Source organism: Typopeltis vanoorti, chromosome 3 (genome assembly GCF_054136105.1).
Source record: "Typopeltis vanoorti isolate ZY-2024b chromosome 3, IOZ_Tvanoo_1.0, whole genome shotgun sequence".
NCBI lineage: Eukaryota > Metazoa > Arthropoda > Arachnida > Uropygi > Thelyphonidae > Typopeltis > Typopeltis vanoorti.
Window position 1 is genome coordinate 164,863,416 of NC_143551.1, and position 27,388 is coordinate 164,890,803.

The 27,388-nt window shown below is 35.0% G+C and overlaps 1 protein-coding gene across 2 annotated transcripts in view; it reads right to left on the reverse strand.

Annotated features, from left to right (window-relative positions):
- The window catches only part of Mfe2 (peroxisomal Multifunctional enzyme type 2), a 668,623-nt gene that overhangs the window by 228,914 nt on the left and 412,321 nt on the right, over positions 1–27,388 (reverse strand). Inside the window, exon 20 of one of the 2 annotated variants that reach the window (XM_090390952.1) lies at positions 11,152–11,278. In XM_090390952.1, coding sequence (XP_090247078.1) covers positions 11,152–11,278 — 127 coding nt within the window. Of the gene's footprint in view, positions 1–11,151; positions 11,291–27,388 lie in introns of both variants that reach the window. The other variant, XM_090390951.1, reaches the window with a different exon arrangement.

Below are 27,388 nucleotides of genomic sequence, written 5' to 3' on the forward strand. Positions count from 1 at the left end.
AACTTATCTTTAATCAGAAAATTTTACTAATTGAGAGTTAAGTGTATATACAGGGTGATCAAAATTAAAGTATCCATGTTTAAGGCCTTGTGGACCATCCAGTGATCCAAATGTTGTGGAACTTTGCTGGAATACATTGTGCATCATGTGAAAGCAATATCTGGGTGGGTGGGGGAAGCATATCACACAACTTAGCAGGTGCCAGGAAGGTTTAAAAAGGATGGACACAGGATTTTTCCCTTCATTCTGGTTGCTAGTACCATCCACAGTAATGACACTGATCTTGCCCCAATATGCTTTTCTTGGGAAGCTGTACTACCTAAACAACTGCGATGCTGCTGCTGCACTCTGCAAATTTCTTCACTTTCAACAAGGTCCACTATCCCCATGTGATCTTCAATGAATGATTACTTGTTTTGAAGAAACAGGATCATCGGGAGATAGACTGGAAAAGGTTGCAAACCACTCAGTTCATAACAAGTGAGCGAGTTGCTACTGTCATTGTGGAGAAAGGTCATGAATAACAGTGTTGGTTCCTGCAGTGCATGTGCTATATCAAGACACATGAACGTGCCTTACAGCTGTCTGGAAAATTCTACAAAAGGTTCTGCATTTCTATCAATTTAAGATAACCCTAACACAAGAGTCACACCTACAGGACTTTGAAAGACGACTGACATTCACATTAACATTCCTTGCTTGATAGAGTTGGATGCTGCATTTCCATGAATGATTTTGTGTGTGTGTGTGTGTGTGTGTGTGTGTGTGTGTGTGGAGGAGGAAATGAGACTCCCCTTCACTGAACAGAGCTGTAAATATCCACAATTGCTAGGAATGGTCTATGCAAAACCAGTATGCAATCCAACAAATTTCTTTGCATCCACCCAAGAAACTGTCTGGTGCAGGTGTACAGCTTCATTTATCATTGGACCATTCTTCCTTGAGGATATTCACCAATCAGGTCCTGTGACCTGCTCAGTTACTGCTGAGAAGTATTGCAATATGATAAACTATTCTGTTGTGCCACAACTACAGCAGTACCTGTGCATGGATTAATCAGTAATCATCAGTCATTTTAATGTAGGATGGGCTGCTCCACACATCCTTGATCTGTGCAGGAGATTCTTTGATAACATTGCTGCAAGTTATCAGGATAACTTGCAGTGCTGAAAGACAGCATAGCACAGCATGTACACAACATCAGGCCCAATGTTGCACACCAGCTGTGTTATGCCATTGAACACACTATGCAAAGGATGCAGTTTGTGGCATACTGAACAGTACAAGCTGTGAATGCAAAAATGAAGTGAATAAAAATGTTATTTATGCTTGTGTTATTATACACACACAAAAAATATTACATGTGCATTTGGTGCATCACACAAAGCTTCCTCTTGGTGAATTTTGGAACTACTTTTTTTTATCATAGTAAAAAAAAAGATAGAGAAAGTGCACAAGAATATTTTTTGCTTAGAATGTGTGAAATATTAGCTTCTTACAGACTACTTACACCAAATATGTACATACAAAGGAAACTGCCATTCACTCATATCTTAAGGTACATACTTATTCTTCCTTTACAAACTTTAATCAACTGCACAATTTGAATTGCAGTTAATCTGTGAAAATAAATTAAGCTGACAATACAATGAGTTGTCTGTGACAAATCTCATTTGTGTAGTGTGAAAAACTTTATATTATATATTTACAATGGTGAATACATATAGGAAAACAATTTATTAATATTACAATGTATTTTGTCCAATGCTACATAAACATCAGGAAGAGAAAAGATCCATTAACTATACTCAAAACATGAATCACAAGATATGAATCATGTTCTTACTAGCTGGAGTCTTGGTCACAGCTTGAGTTATTAGAGAATGCACATGCTACTACTCATATTATGTAATTCTTTTTGGAATGTAGTTAATGGATATCCTTTTCTCTCCCTGCTGATTACCATGTAACACTGGTTGAAATACACTGAGTTATAATAAATTCTATTTTTATATATATGCATTAACTGTTGTAAATATATAATCATAAGCCTAGCATATATTCTATTCAAATCTACTTTCTTTCCATTTTACAGTACATAAATGGAAACAATTTTTTTTTGCAGCTCAGTTTCATGTGGATATCTGATGTAAGTGCTCTCTATTAATTGCACTAACATTGGAAATATTTCATATTCCAAACAAAAGTAGAATTCAAGCAACTTTATATTCTTTTTTGTCAACCATTTATTTGTATGCAGTATAAATTAATTATTTTTTTTTTAATGAAATCTGTGACACAATCAAGAGTATTAGTATTCTGATAATGAAATACACATATTCAACACATGACAGCACTACTTTAGCATAGGTTCTTGTATTGCCAGGAGGAGTCAATCTAGGGATCTATGTGATGTATTAAACTCCACTATTCAAAGACACCATTTCTGAACTATTCAGATAACATAGTCCATTGTATTAGTTGTATTTCTTGTTTTGTAGATTTAGTTCTAGAATTACACATGAATGTAATTTAAAGCTTATCAGCTTTTAAATAATTTTCATTGTTCAGTCTATTTTTAGATAATATAAATGCATAATAGGACTCCTTTTTGTTAAGCCTTAATAGACATATGCAAAGCAATGTTTAGTTGTGATTGCAATTACAGCAAAAGAAGACAGTGGCACACTCAGAGGGGCCCCTGCCTCCCCAAAGGAAAAAAAAAAAAACCACTAGAAAATTTTCCAAAAATCTTTCCTGATTAAAATGCATTTTTTTATTTATTTATGTTGTGTCGTGTCTTCTATTTCTATACTAATTATGAATTAGCGATCATTGCAGATGCTCAGTCACAGGTCGTATGCAATGCGTAGTGTGTATTCTCAAATCACCTACTTACCCCCCCCCCCCCCAAAATAAATTCTGAGTGCGCTACTGAAATAAGCTATTAGTATGTCTTAAGCATGTGACCTCAGGTCAAGCTTTCTTTTCAGGGTAACTTTGTCTGTTTTACAAAATAATTGTCCTTATGAAATGCAGAGAATGATAATTATATTTGGCTGAAGCATTTCATTTCTCAACACAAGTTAGGAACATATACCAGAAATCCCTGATATCCATTGAATATAAATCTCATATAAATGAGGTTGCAGAACCTAAAGTACACATGCAGCATATGTAGGCAAATTTCAGCCTATCTATATTATTGTGCAGGTTAATGTACAAATGCACATTTATGTAATTGTATATACAAAAGCTTTTTAAATATATAAGTATGCTAAAACTATAAGTAATTAAAAATTCAAAGAAAGACAGTCATGTTTTAAAGTTTCAAAACAGCTGTTTTAAAGGAACAGAATTATAATTCTGATAACAATAAAAGAAAGTTGTTCAAAGTAATCAAAATGAAATCCTCCACTTTTATATACACAAATCAATGCTAGTAAAACATAAATAAAATAATATCCTCATACACAAGAGGTTCCAAGACTAGTAATACAAGAGAGTCACACATGAAGTGCTTAGATAAAAAGGAATTTATTGAGGGTTTCTCGAAGACCTGACAGTTACAATTATTGTTCCAGTTCAGTGGAACAGCATCCAGGTGGAACTACCTTAGAAAATACAATACAGTAACAGAGCATCTATGGGAAGGAATCAGTGAGCAGGATGAAGGGGTCCATCAATTAAGCGAACTGCTCTCTCTCTCTCTCTTCTGAATATGATCAAGAATTCTGAGGGAGATCATACGTGCACCACCTCAAAGTGGGCAACAGTATTCTTGGGATTGGGCAGATTTCAGGTAATGTCAGGTGTTGAGCAGAAAAGAAATACTGTTTGTAAAGAAAAATAATACACCAAGCTTTTTGGAGATGATACAGACTTGTCCTGATGTGCTTGTGCTAGGATAGGCTTTATATGTGAAAGTCAACCAAAGAAGAAAAAACTGATCCTAGCTGGTGACAGAATATTGTCAAAAATTAAGAGCAAGGTATGAGTCCTGAGAAATGAGACAGAAATGATAAATTGCATTTTGGAGGTATTAAAATTCATGAAATAACCCCAAGGATAGCAAGATCAGTTTTTAAAGCAATGGTTAAAGAAGATCTTGGAGTGTGAATTACTTGATAACTACAAGATTTCGAATAATGAAAAGGAACAGAGAATACTGTGATTGGCAAAGCTCTGAACACGATGTCAGAGAGAGAGAGAGAGAGATACAAGAGAAGATTGTAGGTGAAAGTACATAGCCCTGGAGTATACCAGGGCTCTATACTTTCTCCTAAACTCTTTCTCCCATGATGCCAGAGTTAATTAAATGCCTTAGAAATATCAACAGCAAACTGAATTTTTCCACTCTTTATGATGACTTGCATCTAACTTCTGGATGGCTAGGAAATCTGGTGTGGAATAACAGTCATCAAGGAAGTTTCTCCCTGTTAGGATAATTAGATATGTGATTGACTTCCAGAGATAGTCAAATTGGTCAGTGAAGTCATTGGAGTTAGGAGAAAACAGTAAAGGCAGCAAAATGAATGCAACAAAATAAGGTAAGGAAATCTTGAACCAGTCTGCGAGGTTAGCCTAATGGCTGTGCACTTCGCAACCATATGCCTGGGGAAGGAGTGTCCTAGGTTCGATTCCCGTTGGAGATGTGAGGAGCTGAAGGATCTTCCTCAGCCATAGCCAAGTTAGCCAGTCTTGGGCATGAACAGTAGGGTATTTTCCCCAGTTTATCCTAGGGTTTTTCATCCCGCAAAGCAGGCAAACCGGCCTTGAGAACTCAACACTACGGACATAGGATACTCTGGGGCGTAAGGCTGACCAGCTTATCCTGTGAACGGTATGAGGTACGATGATTAATAAACCCTCGACACTGCAAGGTAAAAGAAGGTAAAAGGAAGATGAGATGAGAATCTTGAATCAAAGTATATCATAAGGAGGATTCGAGATCTGATAACTTCTGGCATGGGATATTAGACTTGACAATGTGAAATTCCAGCCCTTCTTATGAAATGCATCAGGGAAGATGTAATAAGGAAAGTAGAGATGTTACAGAAGATGCCAACTATAGTTCAGTAATGAATAACATTGGGTTTGGATATCAGTACGGGATAATGCACATCACTGATATCAGAGGATGTTGAAAGTTTTATGTGGAATTATCTTTTGTTGGACTCTGTGTGTGAGCGCACATGTGTTATTTATTTTATTATGCTATAAAATTTTTATGTTAGTAAAATAATGGGAAAATTTATAGACTAAGGATATGCACTGGGGCAGAAGACTCATGGTCACTGCTCTTGCACAGTGTCCAACTCCAACCTGTTATACTCCAACTCCCTCCAGGAAGAGGATAAGCAGCAACAGGATTATTTGCCAGTTGATGTGGAAACCCTGAGAAGTGTTACCAACAGATTCTGTCCCATGGACTATCTTTTAACCATGCCTGTGGAAACTGCTTTACTGCACCCTCAACTGCAAGAGGAAGTGGCTTTCTAATTAATACTTATGGTATGAAGAGTATAAACAAGGAAGCCTATATCCATACTGCTAGAAATAAGGGGAAAAAAACTGGCAACTACTCTAATGATGAAACAAGCCAATCTGAACTTATTTTCCCCTTATTTTATGAAAAATTCATAACCTAGTCTTACCTTTAGATAATTCACATCACTATACAAAATGACATTTTTCTATTTGAAAATGTTTAAACTTATCTTCATGTCATCAACATACAACAAAAAAAACTTCCTTAATATCCAAAAAAGCAGGTTACCTTTTCATATCAGGTAATAATTTATAATTTCTTTGCATAATACCTCCAAGGGAGTACATTATTAGATTCCATTAAACCATTTAATAAGGTATGGAAAGCTAGGAAGTTTCCCAACTCAGCTACAGCGGCTTGGGCGAGGATTTCTGTCCTACTCAAAAATACTGCTCGCAGAGTATCACATAACCATGCAGTGGATGTGTGATAATAATCTCATCTGAGCATCAAACCAAATCTTTATACATTTCCAAAGCCAGGATTCACATAGGTAGTTTTCAGTACAACCAATGGAAAAAAACTGAAATCCCTGAATTTTTTTTAATTTTAACAGTCTCAAACTGTTTTTGAAAAATCTGCACTTCGATAAAGGTAAGTAGCCTGAAGCTATATAAGCAGTGAAAGCTTCACAAAGTGAACTGTTGCACACATAGAAAGGTTATCAGATATTTGGGCAAACAAGTCACATAGTTGAGCGAAGTTCTTACTATATAATGCTACGAAGGTTTCTCACAAATTAACAAATATTTCATCAGAAGTATACAGAATAATAATTCCACAATTCTCTTCTATATTTCATTAAATGCTAGTCTCTATATGTTTCACTATATGAAGTAATGTCTTCTTCAGGAAGTTAAAAAAACACTACAGAAACACTCGGAAAAATTTCAATATCAGTATGTGCTCAGTGATTCATTCAATGAATCACTAAGCAAAGCATATTAGATCCTGGCCTTTGTGGTAGTTCATGGTAATTCAGAGTCAAGCATGGTAGCGAGTATTTTATTGAAATTAGCAATGAATATTTCATACTGAAATTAAAAATGCATCATTAGTGTAGAAGAAATAAGCAATTCAGAGAGAAAGATATAATGCAAGGCAATTCAATAAACAGTTAACCTAATCCTTTCCTTCATGGTTACAGTGATCAGCATTCATTATAAAATAATGAAACTTTAGATTACTATGTAGATTTAGTGTAGCTTGATTTTTTTGTATATATGTGTGTACTCCAGATGATGACCTTATGTGAAGGTTTAAACGTCAATGATTATTTTAGTTTATATTAAATTGAAATTTTACTTTAATATGGTAGTTGTTCCATAATTATTATAATGAAAACAGTTAACCTAAAAGGTAAGAAACCTTTTTTAATTGGTATTCTGCATTCCATTTGAGAGATCTCTCATATGGCCTCTTAATATATTTATATAATAATAATTGTGGACAATTATTATTATATTAATGAAATTAATGAAACAGTCCTAAAAATTCCTAGCAAATAAGTTGGCAGATACCCTAAAAGAATACAGAGAAAAATGTAAGAGTTATACTATGTGTAAAGTGAGAATGAAACAAAAGTCATGGGAAGGCTTTGGTAAGAATAAAGAAGCAAAATATCAGGAAGGTGGCAAACTGTTCTGGAGGCTATTGAAAAAAGGTAATATGAAAACTGATGATAAGGATATTCTAGATGTCTGGAATAATTACTTTGATACTTAAATGAAACAAGCAGTGACAGAACTGTAGAGAAGATGAAATTCAACCAGAAATGTTTAAATATGGAAGTATAAAAATTTTGCAGTGACTACACTGCATAATTCAGAGGGCCTGTTCAGAAAGATGAATTCCAGATAATTGGAGTGGAGCTATCATTGTTCCCACCTATAAAAAATGAATTAAGCTGGATGTCAATATCACAGAGGAATTTCTTTACTAAGCGTTCCAGGCAGGATTTTTGCAAGCATACTAGAAAAGAGGTTGAGAAAAATTGTAGAAGAGAAACTGGGAGAAGAACAAGGTGAACTCAGGACAAAAGATACTTTCAGGATCAGATTTTCATTTTACAAAAAATAGTTGAGAAATCAAGGGAGTATCACAAGGATCTGCATTTAAGTTTGGTAGAACTTGAAAGGCATACGACAAGGTGCCCAGAGAAAAGATTTTGAAAATACTGCAAAAAATTATACAGAGCGATACACAGCATATATTTAAGTTCTAAGTTAGAATTGAAGGAAATCCATGAAGATGGTTTGTTGTAAAGGAGGGAGTAAGACAAGGATGCACATTATCTCCTCTCTTATTCATCATCTATATGAATCACAATAAGAAAGAAAGTTTCATTAAATCTGATATTAAAATCGGAGATATCAAACTTAGCTCTTTGCTTTATACAGATAATGTTGTACTCCTAAATACATCCAGTATAAAACAGAGAACAAGTCAAACCTATAGAACAAGTAAAATATTTCAGCTATTTAGGTACAGTTTTCAGTGAAGATGGTTAAATTACATTTGAGAACAGACAACATCCCAGCTGGTATTGTAGGGAGCCAGCTGAATAAATTTATTCAGAATAAGAGAGAAATTAGCCAAAACACCAAACTAACACTATACAAGATTGTGTTCAAAACAGTTTTAAGTTATGGATCTCAGAGTTGGGTTAAAAATAACACTTCATCAAAGAATAGAGACTAGATATGAGAGTTGAGAAAAATTTGGGGGAAGTGAACACATTGGATTAATGGCAAAAATCATTAAAAATGAAGACATTAGAAAGTAGCTTGACATTGTTAGCATTCAAGAATATGTGAGTAGAGCTAATCTAAGGTGGTATGGCTACTTAAAAAGAATGGCATGAAAAGGTTAGTAAAACAGGTATTTGATGTCATGATGGCAAGAAATAGATCTAGAAGAAAAACGAGGTCTAGGTGGATTGATTCAGTCAAAAGTACCTCAGAAGCACGATGCAACATTGGAGTGCTCCCAATCAATAGACGAAAGCTTTAAGGTTAATTCATAAGAGCAAGTACTGTGCACCAGATGGATCATCGAAATAGGTTAGTTTGCAGCTTATTGCCAAGGACAGAAAAGTTCATACTACACTATACATTCCAAAGGTTTCACATGAAAATAAAAAAAAAATAAACAGCTAAATTAGTAAATATCATGTTAAGTACAAACAAAATGAATTTACACATAAATATAATTTATGATTAAATGGGTTTTTAATCACCTCACATGCACACCCATTATTGTAGTTTATAGTAATTTGATGTGCTGTTTAAATGTTTCAACAAGAAAATTAGCAGAATATAGTTTTAATTGTATATGAAATCTTACCAATCCTATAGAAATTTCAATAAGGGTGGGTGACATTTTCCCTAATGACTTTTCATGTGTTGCATAAATGAGAAACAATGGTGTGTGTGTGTGTCAGATGTCTCGTTCTTATTTCTTTTATCAAACAATGCATGTATAGTATTTGCACTTTGTTGGGACCTTGTGAGGGCCCTGGAAAAATTAGAGGAAAGATTCATGCAAAAAGAATTTGTGTTCAGCACCAGATTCCCGCCCACTACACTCAACACATGGATGCCTGCTATCTGTCAAAAAAATAAATATACTCAGAAATGTAATGCAAGGATTACTTGGACACTATGCCATTAATGCAGTGAGCCTTGGATACTTCTCCAGATAATGGGATAAGAGACTAAATGCAACAATACTGACACTTCAGGCAAGCCCAATGATCCAGGCTGGGCCATCTGCAACATCCATCTTACCAAAGCAGGAACAAATAATGAAAGACTACAAGAATCCTACTTTCTGGATGTTGACGAGTCACTGCATGGCAAATTCAGTTGCAGGGTGTTGGATCCTAATAATGATTATATGGAAGATAGGATAGTAAAAAAAAAAAAAAAAAAATTCAGGAGAGATACTGCAAAGAATATAGGAAAGAATGAAAAGGGCTAGCACCATCAGTAGAGGTCTTCTCCACTAAAAAGATATGCCCCAACACTCTTAGTAATAATGAGGTGGTACCCAAAAGTTCAGGAAATTTGAACAGCATGCATGAAGCAGTTGTAGTAGTACAGCCTTCTGTCACTGTGAGGGGCAAGCAGTATCCTTAGCAAATGAGCATGTCAACAGCTGAGAGGCTGCATTCTTGGTTTACATGCATTTTTGTAATGCACGTGTTTAGGTGGTTCAGTGATTTTCTTCTCTCACCTAAATGGTGGATTTTAAGGAACAAAAGAAGCTGCATTAAATTTTACTTCAACCTCAAAAAAGTGTAGCAGTTGAGACAAAACAGCAATTGGCATAGTGAAAGTTGGCAAATTCACTGTGGCCAAAAAAGTGTCAAGTTTGCAGCAATGTCAAGTCAATGTTGATTGTTTTTATTTTTGACATCCATTGTCCACAAGGAATTCTTCCCATGTTTAAATTGTCCAGACAAGTGGAAGAATGACTGGGTTCTCTGCCATGACAATGCTTCTGAGTTCCTGGATTCCAATAACATGATAGTCATTTTCCCCCATTCACCTGACTTTCCTATTCCCCAAGATGAAATTCTGGCTGAAAGGGTAACGATTTGATACAACTGCAGAGATCCAAGCAGAATTGCAGCAAATTCTCAATAGTCACACCCAAGGACTTCAAGGGATGCGTAGAATCATGTAAAAATGACTCGAATCACTGTACACTTGCCAAAGGGGGACTACTTCAAAGGAGATGGTGGAAACTAGAAGTTAGGGTAATTTATTTATGGTCAAATTCCCCGAACCTTTGAGTAGCACCTTGTAGACATAAGCAGTTCATTTGTTATGCATAGCTTTTAGATGGTTACTAGTGTAGTAAAGGACTGATTATGAACACAATATAAATTAGGCCTTATATTTCAACACCTTGACAGAATACCATATGATCTGGTCACTTAATATCTTATCTTGAAGATAACCTCCTATTACTGACTTTCAAAGAAACCAGATGTATGAAAACTACAAGGTATCCCAAGTAGAAATCAAAGACTCATCCTCTATGATATTTTGAAGTCTTGCATATTATTAAACTTTAGAGGTCTCTAACATTATTTGAGAGGCTTCCAAACATTGTGTTGGATGAGATCTTTGAGAGTCCATAATAGAGGGTTGTCTTAGTAGTAATGTATCAAAGGAGATAACCAAATGATGCTATGGTATTCTGTGAAGATGTGAGATGCAAGACCTAATTTATACTCTATGTGGTTGGACATGAAAAAATTATAAAGTCTGGAAAAAAAAAAAAAAAAAACTCAGCGTCACTGAACACAAAAGGAATACAGAATCTTTTGTTTATTTGGCAAATCTTACATCAACAAAAGATCTTATAAACATCATGATGTGATTTTTAAATGGAACATTAAATAAAATATATGAATTAGTGTCAATATTTAGTTATTGTATTTTACTCTATAAATGATAATTCAAGTAACACTACAATTTCCAAATTCCTTATTTAATTCTTTACACATATACATCTTCAATATTATGCAGATTAAGACAACCCAAAATGTTACTATCTATGTAATATGCACAATAATGCTGCATACTCACTCCACTGGGAAACCACTTGACCTTGAGAGGTAATATTCCACTGATATATTTCTTGGACTTTTGCAGATAAATCAGGAAAACTTCTGAGTTTATCGGACATAAAAGCAAATATGGCATCACTTTTAACCTGCGGTGACACCTGAAGTTATTTATAAAACACTTTAATTTTATGATATGAAATACTACATAATGACTTATGTATCATTTTTTAAAAATAACATTTAAAGTAAAGACAGAACAATGATTATCTATTAACAAGCATCTTAAGATATACCTGTTAACAGAAACAAACATATTACAAGCTAGAGTAATTGGTGACAGTTTCATGTTAATTAAAGTTATATGCAAACAAACAAAGTTTTCAAAGTTGTCTTCCAACTTATTTTATTTTTTTAAATCCCACATACCAATGCAAAAATAATTGTGTACCATACCAAATTGTACACAATCATTTTTGTGTACCATTTGGTATGTGAAAAAAATGAGCTATAGGAGGTAGCCAGCAGTACAGAGATATATCCATATAAACATTAGAATACACTTTGTGATGTAACAGTTCACACTAACCAGAAGTAAACCAAATCATACTCAACTTCAAAGTTAGAACCCAAAAATTGTGATAATTATTAGAAACACACATTCGAGGATAAAGAATTTTATCATAAAACTAACAGGCCATCAGCTAACCAGCATTATCATAAGGGATAACTTTATTGCAGAATGTGAGCAAGTTGTTAAAACATGACCTTCTCTTAGTAAACCCATTTCTGAATGCCAGCCCTAACCAACTGTTCCAAAATCTTCACCACCACCACTCCTGAGATACTGTTTGGTAAATAGTTGGATGCAATGGTCTTTGCACCACCTTTGTGTAATGGGATGACCGTACATAAATTCCACTCTTGTGGCATCTTCCTTGTTTTGAGACGGAAATTATATAGCCTGGTCAAAGGAATAGCTAGTTCAGCTGAACACTCTTAGCATTTGTACTGATATCCCATCAGTTCCTATCGCAAAATTCTTATTCAGTTTCTGTAACAGCTCTTGTACTTCCTCCTCACAAGTTCCCTCATACAGTGAAGAGGTAGTGGTGAGTTCAATGTTGCATATACCAGGTTGATAGCTTTTAGCAAAATGACTACTCATTAGTTGAACAATCACTTCTGCATCAGCCACCTATATATCATCTGCATTTAATAGTTATTCTTTCAAATTCATTTTCTTTTACTTGTAGCATAACGATAGAATTCTTTTGGATTGTCTTTAGCTTGCAGAGCTAGTTTCTTTACATAATCAGGCTTAGCTTTCCGTACTACAGTTGTGACTCTTCCAGCATGCTGCTCAATTATCATAACTGACATCATCCTTATGCAATTCACTTGCTTAATTAGATTAAGCATCCACTTCGCTCCAACTATTTATTCTTCGAACTCTAGGGACATTTTCTGATCTGAAAATATAATCAAGAGTAGGGCAACTTGTATATAGCTCTATTCACTGTCAGTTTATTTTGCACCCTAGGCAAAATTTACAAGTGTGCTCCTTATTTCATAAACTAAAATGTTTCTAATTGACATTAAACAACATAAAATTGTCTTTGAGGTTAAATTAATAGGGCTTTTTTTATTTTCTTTTTAATTAATTTGAAAATTCTGTTATAATTCATTTACAAAAAAAAAGTTATAAAATACCGAAATTTAATATTTTAAAATGTTAACGTTTTAAAATATTTATCTTAACTGAATTTTAAATGGCGGTAAGTTCAAATCATTTAGGTAAGGAACAAAAAAGAACCAAGAGCTAAATAGTAAAATAGTGTGATCTGCGAGGGATAAGAAAAAAGAATCGATACCTAAATCATATATCACTATTTAATTTTGATATTTTAGTAAAGTTTGAATAAAGCATAGCTTGAAGTTTTGCACCCCTTCATGGCTTGCACCCTAGGCAGTTGCCTAGTTTGCTTAAATGGTAGTGCCGGCCCTGGCTCTAGTCCTGATTATATTTCAGGCAACTCATATATAGTCCTAGTCCAGATTATATTTCAGGTGCAAACTTTGTTTGCTTATACTTGGATAAAGGATTAAACCAAGTATATAATTTCTTGGAATGTTTAATTTCTAATATAACCAAGTGGAAAGCCTTCTGACAACTATCTCTAACGCAGAGTATTTTAATAATATGTGACATCTTCTGGCAACTTATATATGAAAATATGACTTCTGGATTACTTCAACCTTAGTATCACCTCTGGGTCTGGATCCCACTGACGAGACCTCAATAATAAGGTCAAAACTGGCTGGGTAGTGACCTTACCCATAATGCATAGCATTATACATACCTGTAAGGATATGTACTTTGCGTTATGGGATACTAAGGCAAGTGATGTGAAGTCAGTAGCTTCTATATACGAGTTGCCCTGTCCTGATTATATTTTAGGCACAAACTTTTTTGCTTACACTTGGATAAAGGATTAAACCAAGTATATAATTTCTTGGTATCTTTAATTTATAATATAATCAAGTGGATAAACTTCCAACAACTATGAATAAATAATGAAATCTCAGTGCTCTCCACAGAAATTTTTACCAGCCAGGTGTAACGAAGCATTAGCCAGGCGTACAAAAATTTTGAATGAGTTAAGACCGTTTTTCATCATCATCATCATCATCATGTGTATCAAGGATTTAGGCCTAGCATGGCCTGTTCCAGCCTTAGAAGTCATCGTTGAATCGTTTAAGAGGACGTCCTGGTTTTCTTTTTCCTAATGGCTTGTACTTTAAGGCTTGTTTTGGTAATCTTTCTGTTTTCACTCTTTGAATGTGTTCCATCCATTTATGTTTATATTTTTTAATTTTTTCTATTACTGGTTCTTGGTTTAATTCTTTCATAATTTCTTTGTTTCTTTTGTGATCAAATTTTCATAAATTAATATAGTAATTTTATTATAAATTACTTCAAACAAGGATAATATTTTATACAGTAATTATAACAAACAAGACTAGGATTTTTCTTATTTTCTCATTAAGTAATGAAAAAGCTTGTAATGCTCACAGCTTAAAATTCTATACATTAATTCTTCTCTTCTTCTTAGAAGCCCAGATGTCAGCAGCTTTATCGTAATTAAAATCTGTTGGATCTGGTCCCTCCAGTGAAATCAGCATCAGATTATTTAGTGTTCTGACTGATGCGATTCCTCATACAGGTTTTTATCCTTTTTAATGTAGAGAAACCCCTTTCACATTCAGCTGTGCTCACAGGTATGGCCAGTCCAACAGCAGCTAGTTTTGCTAAATTTAGAAAAGATTCTGAGCTCAGATGTTGTTGCTAATTTCAGCAGTATTTGTCTTGGATCTAGATTTTTGTGTGACTGTCCATTAATCATTTTTGATGCAAATGCCTATTCTAGTTTAGTACTTTCATTATGTTTTGAAATGTTTTGGATTTAGGTTAAACCAGCCATCTTGACTGAGGAATTTTGGAAAAAGAAAAACAATTGCCTTAAGATATCATTATGTATATCTATAGATGTCAGAATATATATTTTTCAGTATCTCAGATCTAATTTCTGATGCTAAAATATCAGTCAACTCTTGCATTACTCTTTCTGAGGTATAATGTGCATTTTTACCAACGTTAAGATGTTCTACATAGGAACAACCCATATCGTTGCAATGCTCAAGCAATTTATCAAATAACGTAGTATGTGGTAACTCATTTCTCACTAACCAATACATAGTTCTTAAAGCTCCCAGAAAAGAATCTCTCTGCAAGTTATTCAAAATTGATTTTTCAATTTGCCCCATTTCAGTTTCTTCTAGTATATGTTTTTCAATTATATCTGAACAACAATCAGTGTGTAACTTGCTTTGTTCATGGTCAACCAAGCTTTCTTTTCGAAGTCTTGTGCATGGCATAGTTACCCGTCACTTCCTTGTTTGTGGGTCGTCTCTTTCCATATTTCATACATGTGGAACACATCATTCCATTATCTTTCACCACTAACCAATGGAATTTTTTAACGCTCACTGTTAATACCCGATAAACGGTGTTTAGACGCACGTCTTACATTCGAAAGAGACTCTGCAGAAATTGACGATTCTGTTGTTGGTTTGGTGTCTTCGCTACTATGCTTATTGGTTTCATCTTTCTTAAAGTAACTTGAGAGTGTGGTTTTCTGACTTGACATTTTACTCATTATGGGGTACTTTAATAAATACAAAATATCATTGTTATTAAATTAATCAGAACAAATCACTGATTTGTGCACTGACAGTAATATCCAAGCCACACAACGTGTGTTATGTAGCAATTTTGCTATTTATAAGTATTAATTACTAGGAATGGGAATTGGTATCACTCGAGACTGACGTCATAGTCCTTGAGAGTATCGAGAATTCCCCGAGATCACAACTATATTTGATGCGCAGGCCTATTTTCTTTTACAAAATAAAATACTAAATACTTGACTCACGATCTTTTGACAAAAACCATTATTAAAAAAAATAAATGTAGATTTTTAACATTGGTTTTTGCCTTCAATTTGAATTCGCTCAATTTTCACAATTTATTTCTTTCAAACATCAAAATTATGTCTCTTTCGTAAAAGATCTTCTTTGCAACCAATACTGTTGTATTCAAGATCCCAATTTTTGTCTTCTTCCACGTACGGGCTGTGCATCAAAGTGACTATCCAAAGCTCTCGAGATTGGCTTCCAATGCAAGAAATTGAGCTGATCTCACAAGTATCAAAACTCTCCGGTTCAATTTCTCATCACTATTAATTAAAAAAAATCTTAAATTATTTTTCCATTCTTCCAGGTCATCTCTAGTTATAGGTAGAGATGATCTATAATGCTTCTGCCTGGTATCTCCACTTGGGCCTGGCTCCCACTGACGAGACCTCGATAAAGGTCGAAACTAGTCTGGGTAGTGGCCCTTAATGCATAACATTAGACATATCCGCAAGGAGATGTGTTTTGCATTATAGGAGATACTGAGATAGGAGTGTTGAACTTGCTCCACCTTTGCAACGAGTTGCCCTGGTGTTGTACCACCTTACCCCAGTCCTGAAGATACTTTCAGGCGCAAACTTTGTTTGCTCACACTTGGATAAAGGATTAAACTAATTTTATTATACTCTAACCAAGTGAAAAATAAACTTTCAACTTCTTTCTCTAAATCCAGAGTAATTTATTAAAAAAGGGTGGCACACCATTTGGCAACTCCTATAGGTAGAGATGACCTGCTAATGCTTCTGCCTGGTATCTCCACTTGGGCCTGGCTCCCACTGAAGAGACCTCAATAAAGGTCGAAATTAGTCTGGGTAGTGGCCCTTCCCTTAATGCATAACATTAGACATATCCGCAAGGAGATGTGTTTTGCATTATAGGAGATACTGAGATAGGAGTGCTGATGGCTTGCTCCACCTTTGCAACGAGTTGCCCTGATATTGTACCACCTTACCCCAGTCCTGAAGATACTTTCAGGACAGATACTTACAAAGATACCATATACAAACAGATAAAGGATTCAGCCACTAAGCCTCCCCCCCCTAGACAATTTCTATACGGAGCATTTCAAAAAAATGCTTTTGGGTAATTCTCAAACTTTTCATCTGGCTATAAGTTGATTGATGTCTTCTCCATTTTGTCACAAGCCTCAGACATTAAATTCTTTACTCTTTCACCTAAGACAGCATCCAGCTTACTATTGAAAAAATAAAACATTCTTTTCCAGACATTAACGACACATATTCCTAACAGTACTCTTTCTTTCTTTCTTTCTCAGTTTACAAAAAATCTACCCATATGGGTAGATACATAGAGAGACCTAACCCACCATCTCACTCTTAACAATATCATCATCACCATCATCCAATTCCTGCCATGTACCCTCAAGGGGTGTACAGGATATGATAGTACTACATGAAAAAAAAATTACATCATTACTAACTTCCTATCTACAATTTTCCTGAAAATCAGTCTGTTACTTGTCAAGATTCCAACATTATCAGATCTTATATTTCTATCTCATATTCGTAAATTTAGGGACACAAAAACACATGTGTTGAGCAGATTATTTTATTAATTACTAATAAAATACAACTTGACGTTTCGACCCCTGTATTGAGGTCATCATCGAAAGAATACAAGTGTATAAGGAACCAAGCTACATGCTCGTGGCATGTATACCGGTAAACTAAATCTAAGTAGTTAATTAATCCTTTTCCCTAGCCTGACCTCTAGTGATAAAAATAAAATAAAATAAAATAAAATAAAATAAAAAATAAATAAATAAAATAATAATAGACAGAACACTTCACAAATACAACATTAAAACCACCTTTAAACTCCCAAATAAGTTAACACCTACTCAGTTCTTCTAGAGAACCTCTTCCACACCTAGCCCACCAAGTGGTATACAAAATACAATGCACATGTAACATACCATACATGGGGGAAACAGGGCGAACTATCCAATTCAGACAAGATGAACACAAACGACACATTAAATACCTCCATTTTGGTAAAACTGGCCTTTCTGACCACGCACTCCAAACATACCACAGAATTTATTGGAAAAATACCAAATCCCTACACCTCACCAAAACAGGGTTTGAGAGAAAATTTAAAGAGCCATGTGAAATGCTCAAACACAACCCAAATCTCAACAAAAATGTTGGCCTAACTATTTCAAGAATGTGGAGGACCCATCTACAACCTGTATAACAACCTAAACTAGCCACAGAAAAATCCCACCACAAGAAGAAAACCTGGTGAAGTATTTGTAACATTCAACAGAAACTGAAAGAAATCATATTATAACAATCAGAACTATCCAGAATAATATTAATACATGAGGACTTTAGCAGTTTATTGTAGTTGTATTTATTTTTTTTAATATATTATTTTTTATTTTTGATTATTATTATTTTTTATTTACTTTTTTTTTTTTCAGGCTAGGGAAAAGGATTAATTAACTACGTAGATTTAGTTTACCGGTATAAATGGTATAAATGCCAAGAGCATGTAGCTTGGTTTCTTATACACTTGAATTCTTCCAATGATGACACCGATACAGGGGTCGAAACATCAAGTTCTATTTTATTAGTAATTAATAAAACAATCTGTTCAACACGTGTGTTTTTGTGACCCTAAATTTACAAATATGAGTGCTGATCACCATGTAACCTTAAAAGAAAGAATTATATTTCTATCGTCTAAAGCACTTTGAACCGTATCAATCCACCTATATCTTGGTCTTCCTCTGGGTCATTTTCCTGCCAACCTGGCAGAGACCACTTGTTTTGCTAATCTTTCTTCATGCATTCTGTTTAAGTGACCAGACCACCTGAGATTAGCTCTGCAAACACATTCCTCGATGCTGACAATGTCAAGTTCTTTCCTAATATCCATGTTTTTAATATGATAATGCCATTGATGCCATCTGTTCACACCTCTATTCTTTCTCAAGACTCTCATATCTGCGGTCTCTGGTCTTTGGTCAAGTGTTCTACTTCTGACCCAGTTCTCAGATACACAAGTTAACACTGGTTTGAACACTGTCTTGTATACAGCTAATTTAGTGTTCCGACTAATTTCTCTCTTATTCCATATGAATTTATTCAACTGACGTCCCACCATACCAGCTTTGCTGATTCTGTTGTCTATTTCTATATTTAATTTACCATCTTAAGTAAAAATCGTGCCAAAGTAGCTGAAATGTTTTACTTGTTCCACAGGTTCTCCATTCACAACACAGTTGACATTTTCAATGATTCTGCCTATTTTCATTGTCTTTGTCTTTTTATTGCTGACCTTCATACCATATCTATTACAACAGTTATTCAATTTAGTCAGGGAACTTGCAGACTTGTAGCAGATTTATTTAGAAGTATAACATCGTCCGCATAAAGCAAAGAGCTGACGTTAACATCTCCAATTCTGATATCATGTTTAATACCACTTTCTCATAATGATTCATATAGATAATGAATAACAGAGGGGATAATGTACATTCTTGACTCACACCAGATTTAACATTAAACCATCTTCCTGTACTTCCTTCAATTCTAACTGCTGACTTACAACTCAAATAAAGACTAAGTATTGCTTGATATAATGCCCCATTGACAACATATAACTGTAGCGTATTGAATAGCTTCTCTCTTGGCACCTTGTCATATGCTTTTTCCAAATCGACAAAACTTAAATACAGATCTTTATTATATTCCAATGCTTTCTCGACTATTTGTTGTAAAGTGAAGATCTGATCCTGACAGCCTCTATTTGGACTGCATCCAGCTTGTTCTTCACCAAGCTTATCTTCCACAATTCTTCTCAACTGTTTCTCAAGTATACTTGCATAGATCTTGCCAGGAACATTCAGTAGGGAAATACCTCAGTAATTCTTGCATTCTGTTTTATTTCCTTTTTTATATATGGGTACAATAAGAGCACTATTCCAATCAGTGTGAATTCGTCCCTCTGTCCAGGCTTTCTGAACTATGTAGTACAGCCACTGTAAGACTTCTATACCACCATACTTCAGCATTTTTGGTCGAATATCATCTATTCCTGCTGCCTTTTCACATTTCAAGACTTTGATGGCTTTTTCTACTTCAAGTATGGATATGTATTCCTGACTGCATGCCAGGTCAGTGTTTTTACCACTGTGCTGTCATCACTGCTTGTTTCATTTAGCAGTTTATCAAAGTAATTACTCCATACTTCAAGGATATCTTTTTCTCCCATTTTACACAGCACTATTTCCTCCAATCCTAAGCTTCTTCAACAACCTCCCAGAATATTTTGCTACCTTCTTGATATTTATTTTCTATATTCTTCCCAAAGTCTTCCTATTACTTTTGTTTAGCTAGTTTTACACAGTGTTTAGCATTCTTGCATTTCTCTCTGTATTCTCTAAGAGCACAAGCTGTCTTATTTGCCAGGAACTTTTGATAGGCTTTCTTCTTTTCCTTCGCTGCCTCTTTAACTTCCTGTGTTCAGCATGGAGTTCTAATTTTTCTATCCTTGCAGACAACTTCATCACATGCCTCTCTAGCTGAATCAATCGGGGCTTTCTTCAAGATTTGCGACTGAATCTTCAAGGTTTGATTCCTGTTCTCAAACTCTTTCATTTTTTCTTCAATAATCTTTGTGGATTTTAGTCTACAGTTCACATCTAAGAGGAGCTCAACTTTTATTCGCTTTAAAACTTTCTTACATGTTATTCTTTTCAATATGAAATTCAATTTTATCCTGCTCAAGACTAAATAGTGATCGCTTCCAATTTCAAATCCTCTGTACAATCTGGTGTCCTGCACCAGAGAGAAAACATCACTATCAACAATAACATAGTCAATGAGACTTTTTTTTATTCCTTGAATCTTCTCTCACTCCATGTGAATTTGTGCACATTTTTATGTTGGAACATGGTGTTAATAATAACCAGTCCATGTCCTGAGCATAAATCCAACAGGCATTTGATATTATTATTAGCTTTGTTCCTTTCTCCAAATTTTCCCAAAATATTTTTGTATGACTCGCAAGCATTTCCTACTATGTAGATCCCCATCAAGGACCAACTTTTCCTTATTCATTGTGTCAGTTACATTTTTTAAAGCCTAAAAAAATTCCTCCACTTCTGTGGGACCATAGGCACAAATAAGTCTCATTGTCCAGTTCCCCATTCTCATATTTGACCACATTACTCTACTTGAAACTGACTATCATTCAAGAAGATTAGCCTCGTATTTTGTGTTGAATACTATGGCTACTCCTTCTTTTCCTTGATTGTCATTGCCTGAATATAACATTTTGTATTTATTGCTCAGAAAGATTTCACCAGTTTTTGTCTTTTTTGTTTCAGTCACCCCTATTATGTCGATCTGGTACTTATCTAATTCCTCAGCTAGCTCCATTTCTTTGCCATTCAGGCTTCTTATGTTGATAGTACCGATCTTTAACTCTGGTGATGTTGAGTTGGGGGTGTGTTTTCAGATTTGTTCCAGTAGCTGACTTTTCGCTGTTCACCCTGGTTCCCTGGTGAAAATAACAAGGACCTTGTTTAACAGGGCGACGCCCCAGCTGGCATGAAATTTTGTGATGTTGTACAATCATTTTTTATTTTGGTTTAACCAATAAGAATACAATTTGGTATAGAATACAATATACAAGTACCAGATCGATAGGGGTGACTGAAAGAAAAAAGACAAAAACTGGTGAAATCTTTCTGAGCAATAAATAGAAAATGTTATATTCAGGCAATGACAAACAAGGAAAAGAAGGAGTAGCCATAGTATTCAACACAAAATACAAGGCTAATCTTCTTGAATGGCAGTCAGTCTCAAGTAGACTAATGTGGGCAAATATGAAAATGGGAAACTGGACAATGAGACTTATTTGTGCCTATGGTTCCACAGAAGGTTCTACTAAAGTAGAAGTGGAGGAATTTTTTGAGGCTTTAGAAAAAGCAACTGACACAATGAAAAAGGAAAAGTTAGTCCTTGATGGGGATCTAAATAGCAGAGTAGGAAATGATTGTCAGGCATACAAAAATATTTTGGGAAAATTTGGAAGAAAGAGCAAAGATAATAATAATGGCAGATATCTGTTGGATTTCTGCTCAGGACATGTACAGGTTATTACTAACACCATGTTCCAACATAAAAATGTGCACAAATTCACATGGAGAGAAGAGGCTAGGAATAAGAAAAGTCTCATTGACTATGTTACTGTTCATAGTGCTGTTTTCTCCCTGGTGCAGGACACAGAGTTTACAGATGATTTGAAATTGGAAGTGATCACTATTTAGTCTTGAGCAGGATAAAATTGAATTTCACATTGAAAAGAATAACATGTAAGATTGTTTTGAAGCGAATAAAAGTTGAGCAGCTCTCAGATGTGAACTGTAGACTAAAATACACAAAGATTGTTGAAGAAAAAATGAAAGATTTTTAGAACAAGAACCAAACCTTGCAGATTCAGTGGCAAACCTTGAAGAAAACCCTGATTGATTCTGCCAGAGAGCCAAGTGGTGAGGTTTTCTGCAAGGATAAAAAAATCAGAACTCGCTGGTGGACACAGAAAGTTAAAGAGGCAGTGAGGGAAAGAAGAAAGCATATCAAAAGTTCCTCAAATAAGTTCCTACTCTGCTATTTAGATCCCCATCTAGGACTAACTTTTCCATTTTCATTGTGTCAGTTGCTTTTTCTAAAGCCTCAAAAAATTCCCAGACTTCTACTTTAGTAGAACCTTCTGTGGAACCATAGGCACAAATAAGTCTCATTGTCCATTTTCCAATTTTCATATTTGCCCACATTACTCTACTTGAGACTGACTGCCATTCAAGAAGATTAGCCTTGTATTTTGTGTTGAATACTATGGCTACTTCTTTTCCTTGATTGTCATTGCCTGAATATAACATTTTCTATTTATTGCTCAGAAAGATTTCACCAGTTTTTGTCTTTTTTCTTTCAGTCACCCCGATCGATCTGGTACTTGTATTGTATTCTATACCAAATTGTCTCTGTATTCTCTAAGAGCTTGTGCTCTTAGAGAATACAGAGACAAATGCAAGATGCTAAACACTGTGTAAAACTAGCTAAACAAAAGTCATGGGAGGACTTTGGCAAGAATATAGATAATAAATATCAGAAGGTGGCAAAATATTCTGGAGGTTGTTGAAGAAGCTTAGGAATGGAGGAAAGAGTGCTGTAAAAGGAGTTAGATATGATAAAGGTGAAATGAAAAGGGAAGAAAAAGATATCCTTGAAGTATGGAGTAATTACTTCAAAAACTGCTAAAAAAATAAGCAGTGATGAAAGCACAGTGGTAAAAAACACTGACCAGGCATGCAGTCAGGAAGACGTATCCATACTTGAAGTAGAAAAAGCCATCAAAGGCTTGAAATGTGGAAAGGCAGGAGGAGTAGATGATATTCAACCAGAAATGCTGAAGTATGGTGGTATAAGAGTCTTACAGTTGCTGCACTGCACATTTCAGAAAGCCTGGACAGAGGGACGAATTCCCGATGATTGGAGTGGAGCTCTCATAGTACTCATATATAAAAAGGGAAATAAAAGTGAATGTGAGAATTACAGAGGTATTACCCTACTGAGTGTTCCTGGTAAGGTCTATGCAAGTATACTTGAGAAACGGTTCAGAAGAATTCTGGAAGAAAAGCTTCGTGAAGAACAAGCTGGATGCAGGCCAAATAGAGGCTGTCAGGATCAAATCTTCACTTTACAACAAATAGTCGAGAAAGCATGGGAATATAATAAAGATCTCTATTTAAGTTTTGCCGATTTGGAAAAGGCATATGACAAGGTGCCAAGAGAGAAGCTATTCAATACGCTGCAGTTATATGGTGTCAATGGGGCATTATATCAAGCAATACTTAGTCTTTATTTGAGTTATAAGTCAGCAGTTAGAATTGAAGGAAGTACAGGAAGATGGTTTAATGTTAAATCTGGTGTGAGACAAGGATGTACATTATCCCCTATGTTATTTATTATCTATATGGATCACATTATGAGGGAGAGTGGTATTAAGCATGATATCAAGGTTGGAGATGTTGATGTCAGCTCTTTGTTTTATGCGGATGATGTTATACCTCTAAATAAATCCGCTACAAGTCTACAAGATTCTCTGACTAAATTGAATAGCTGTTGTAAGAGATATGATATGAAGGTCAGCAATAAAAAAACAAAGACAATTAAAAATAGACAGAATCATTGAAAATGTCAACTGTGTTGTGAATGGAGAACCTGTGGAACAAGTAAAACATTTCAGCTACTTAGGCACAATTTTTACTGAAGATGGTAAATTAAATATAGAAATAGAGAACAGAATCAGCAAAGCTGGATTGGTGGGACGTCAATTGAATAAATTCATATGGAATAAGAGAGAAATTAGTCAGAACACTAAATTAGCCGTATACAAGACAGCGTTCAAATCAGTTTTAACTTATGGATCTGAGAGCTGGGTCAGACGTAAAACACTTGACCAAAGATTAGAGACATCAGATATGAGAGTCCTGAGATAGATTAGAGGTGTGAACAGATAGCATCAATGATAATATCATATTAAAAACGAGGATATTAGGAAAGAACTTGACAGTGTCAGCATCCAGGAATGCGTTAGCTGAGCTAATCTCAGGTGGTATGGTTACTTAAACAGAATGGACGAAGAAAGATTAGCAAAACAAGTGTTCTCTGCCAGGTTGGCAGCTAAACGACCCAGAGGAAGACCAACATATAGGTGGATTGATACGGTACAAAGTGCCTTAGACGATAGTAATATAAGATCTGATAATGTTGGAGTCTTGAAAAGTAACAGACTGATTTGGAGAAAATTGTAGATAGGAAGTTAGTAATGATGTAATTTTTTCATGTAGTACTGTCATATCCTGTACACCCCTTGACGGTACATGGCAGGAATTTGATGATAATGAATATAATTTGGTCGGCTAAATTCCAAATTGCCAGCCCATCCTCGTTCATTCAGTATCCACGTAGATACCCAACAGGGTGCATCACGAGAAGGTGAGGATTGGACATTACATCAGAAGCCCTGGTCGGTTCTCCACATTCCTTTAAACGCTATGTGGAGGTCTCCTCTCAGTTATGCAGCTTTGACCCTTAAACCCTCATCAACAGAGCTTCCAACCTTGTTGAAATTGGCTACCGTCTCAGCCTAATTCTCCTTTATTCACCATAACTTCCTATCCAGTGGCTACAATGTCACCAAGATTGATAACATAATTGTTCCTCCATCACCTCCCATCCTTCTCAACATACAGATTAGAGTAATGCTATTGCTATTAATCTTCGGAATCTCAGAAATAATAGCCAGAGCTCTAAACAAATAGCATCTCTACACTGCTTTCAAACTTCATGAAGTTGGGTGACATTATTCACTGTCTTAAGGATCAACTCCCTTCCTCTCCTCTCTATTTCAGGTGTGTGCGCAAAACATTTGTTCTTACAACTTGTCCTATTATGGTCAAACTAGAGATCTACTAATATTTACCTTGAAGAATATAAGAAATATGGAAAAATTCTACTATGTTACAACCACAGTAAGTACAAACTTGATTTTTTGGAATTAGTAGATATAAAAATTAAAAAAATTAAAAAAAAAAAATCTAAATAAATATGCTTGTGCAAAACTTCCCAAGATTTTGGAAGCAGTAATTCTGAACAGCAACCTCATATGTTGACCCTCTTTAACTTTTGGCTTTAGTCCAGCGTTTCCAAACCTTTTTTCTGGGTATGTCCCACTGCATCACCTCAAAGGTTTCGATGACCCCTCCCCCAGCATAATAGCCAACCAAGTTCTGAAAAAGTATAATATAAATGGGTACTTCAAATAAAAAAAGGAACATAGGTAAAACTGTTTTTAATTTGGCTTTTTTGAATGAATATAAATTTTATATTACACTTTGTATATTATAAAACATAAATCAAACTCAACTCGGGGAAAATAAAATTCAAGTTAATGTGATCCTTGAGCTTAACGTCTGCTGCAAAGAGTTATTTGAGGTACTAATTTAGTCAGTTCTCAAATCTGCATGGTTTCTGATATCGAGATGACTTCTTTTTTTTTTTTCAGTAAGAAGTCATTTACAGCTTTTTTTTGTTTCTTGGAATGTCAGAATTGCAACAACGATAATTTATCACGAACAATAGTGATTTTTTGAGTATATCGGTGATGAATGCAACATCATTTTCTAATTGCCCTCAATCCCTAATGAGACCTCAATAAAGGTCAGTGGCCTTTCCCATTATGCATTGCATTATACATCATTATACATTATAAATTGAATTCGTGATTTGTTCCCCACAAGTTGACCAATGACCAAAAAAGTATCGAATTGAACGCTGCAAGGACCTCATTAAAACCGCTTGAAAGGACTGAAACTTCCTTGAAATGATTGTTACTGGTGACGAAACTTGGTGTTTTGAGTATGAGCCCGAAACAAAGTGCCAGAGTGCTGAGTGGAGACCACCAGAAGAGGTGCATCCAAAAAAAAGTCACTTAGAGAAGTCAAAAGTAAAGACAATGCTGATTTGTTTCTACAATTCCAAGAGCATTATCAACAAAAAAATTCATTCTGCATGGACAAAGGGTCAATGGTGAGTTTCATCTCAAAGTTTTGAAGCAATTGATAGCCAGAATTCGTCGTGTACGGCATGAATATCATGATACAGGCAGTTGGTCACTTTTGCACGATAATGCACCATCTCATCGTTCGAACATTGTGAAACAGTTTTTGAGCAAAAATCAAGTTTGTGTGTTGGATCACTCACCATATTCACCTGATATAGCACCCTGTGACTTCTTTCTTTTCCCCCCGACTTCATTTGCCGATCAAAGGAAAGAGATACGACACCATTGAAAATGTTCAAGCGGCAGTAACCACGACCCTCAACAGTATCCCAAAAACTGATATAAAAAACTCATTTAACGAATTAATTGACCGTCCCAATTAATTCGTTAAACGATAACGCTTTATCGAAGCTGAGGGAGAGTATATTGATTGAAATAAATGATTCGAATACCGTATTTTTCGATAGATAACAAACATTATCTATACAAAAAGTCTAAATTCGTTAAAAATGAACATGTGTGGTATACATTTGAAAGGTATGAGAGGTAAATCAAATGTAATAACAAAACTAAGGTAGAAGTAATACTTAATATTTATTGAACATTACACTATTCAAATCCAAAAAATTCTTCATCAGACTCAATATTGAAAGAATGAATTGCGTTAAAAATTTCATTTGGTATTTCTTCAGCTTCATAATCATTGTCACCAGACAACGCTGCATTCCCTTGTGCTTTAATGAAACCATTTCTAACACAGTTTTCACTTACAGCAGCTCAACTTTCTACAATACACATAACTATATCTTTATATGACGTTCTTTTCATCTGCCCTGTTTTGTTATATTCATGGATGCCATTCATCATCCAGTCTGTCCACTTAGCCTGCAAATTGTCTTTGAATGGTTTATTTACTGCAAGATTGGAGGGTTGGAGTTTTTTTTTTTTTTTTTTTGTTAAACCACCTGGAATGACGGCCAATTTGGAATACTTAAATTGTTTTAACTTCTGCTGTCGTGTGTGCCCTACACGAATCCAACACTAACAAAGATTTTGGGTTGAAAAATGCCATTTTTCTCTTTCGTCACACATTCTCCAACCAAAATTTCATAACCTCGGAA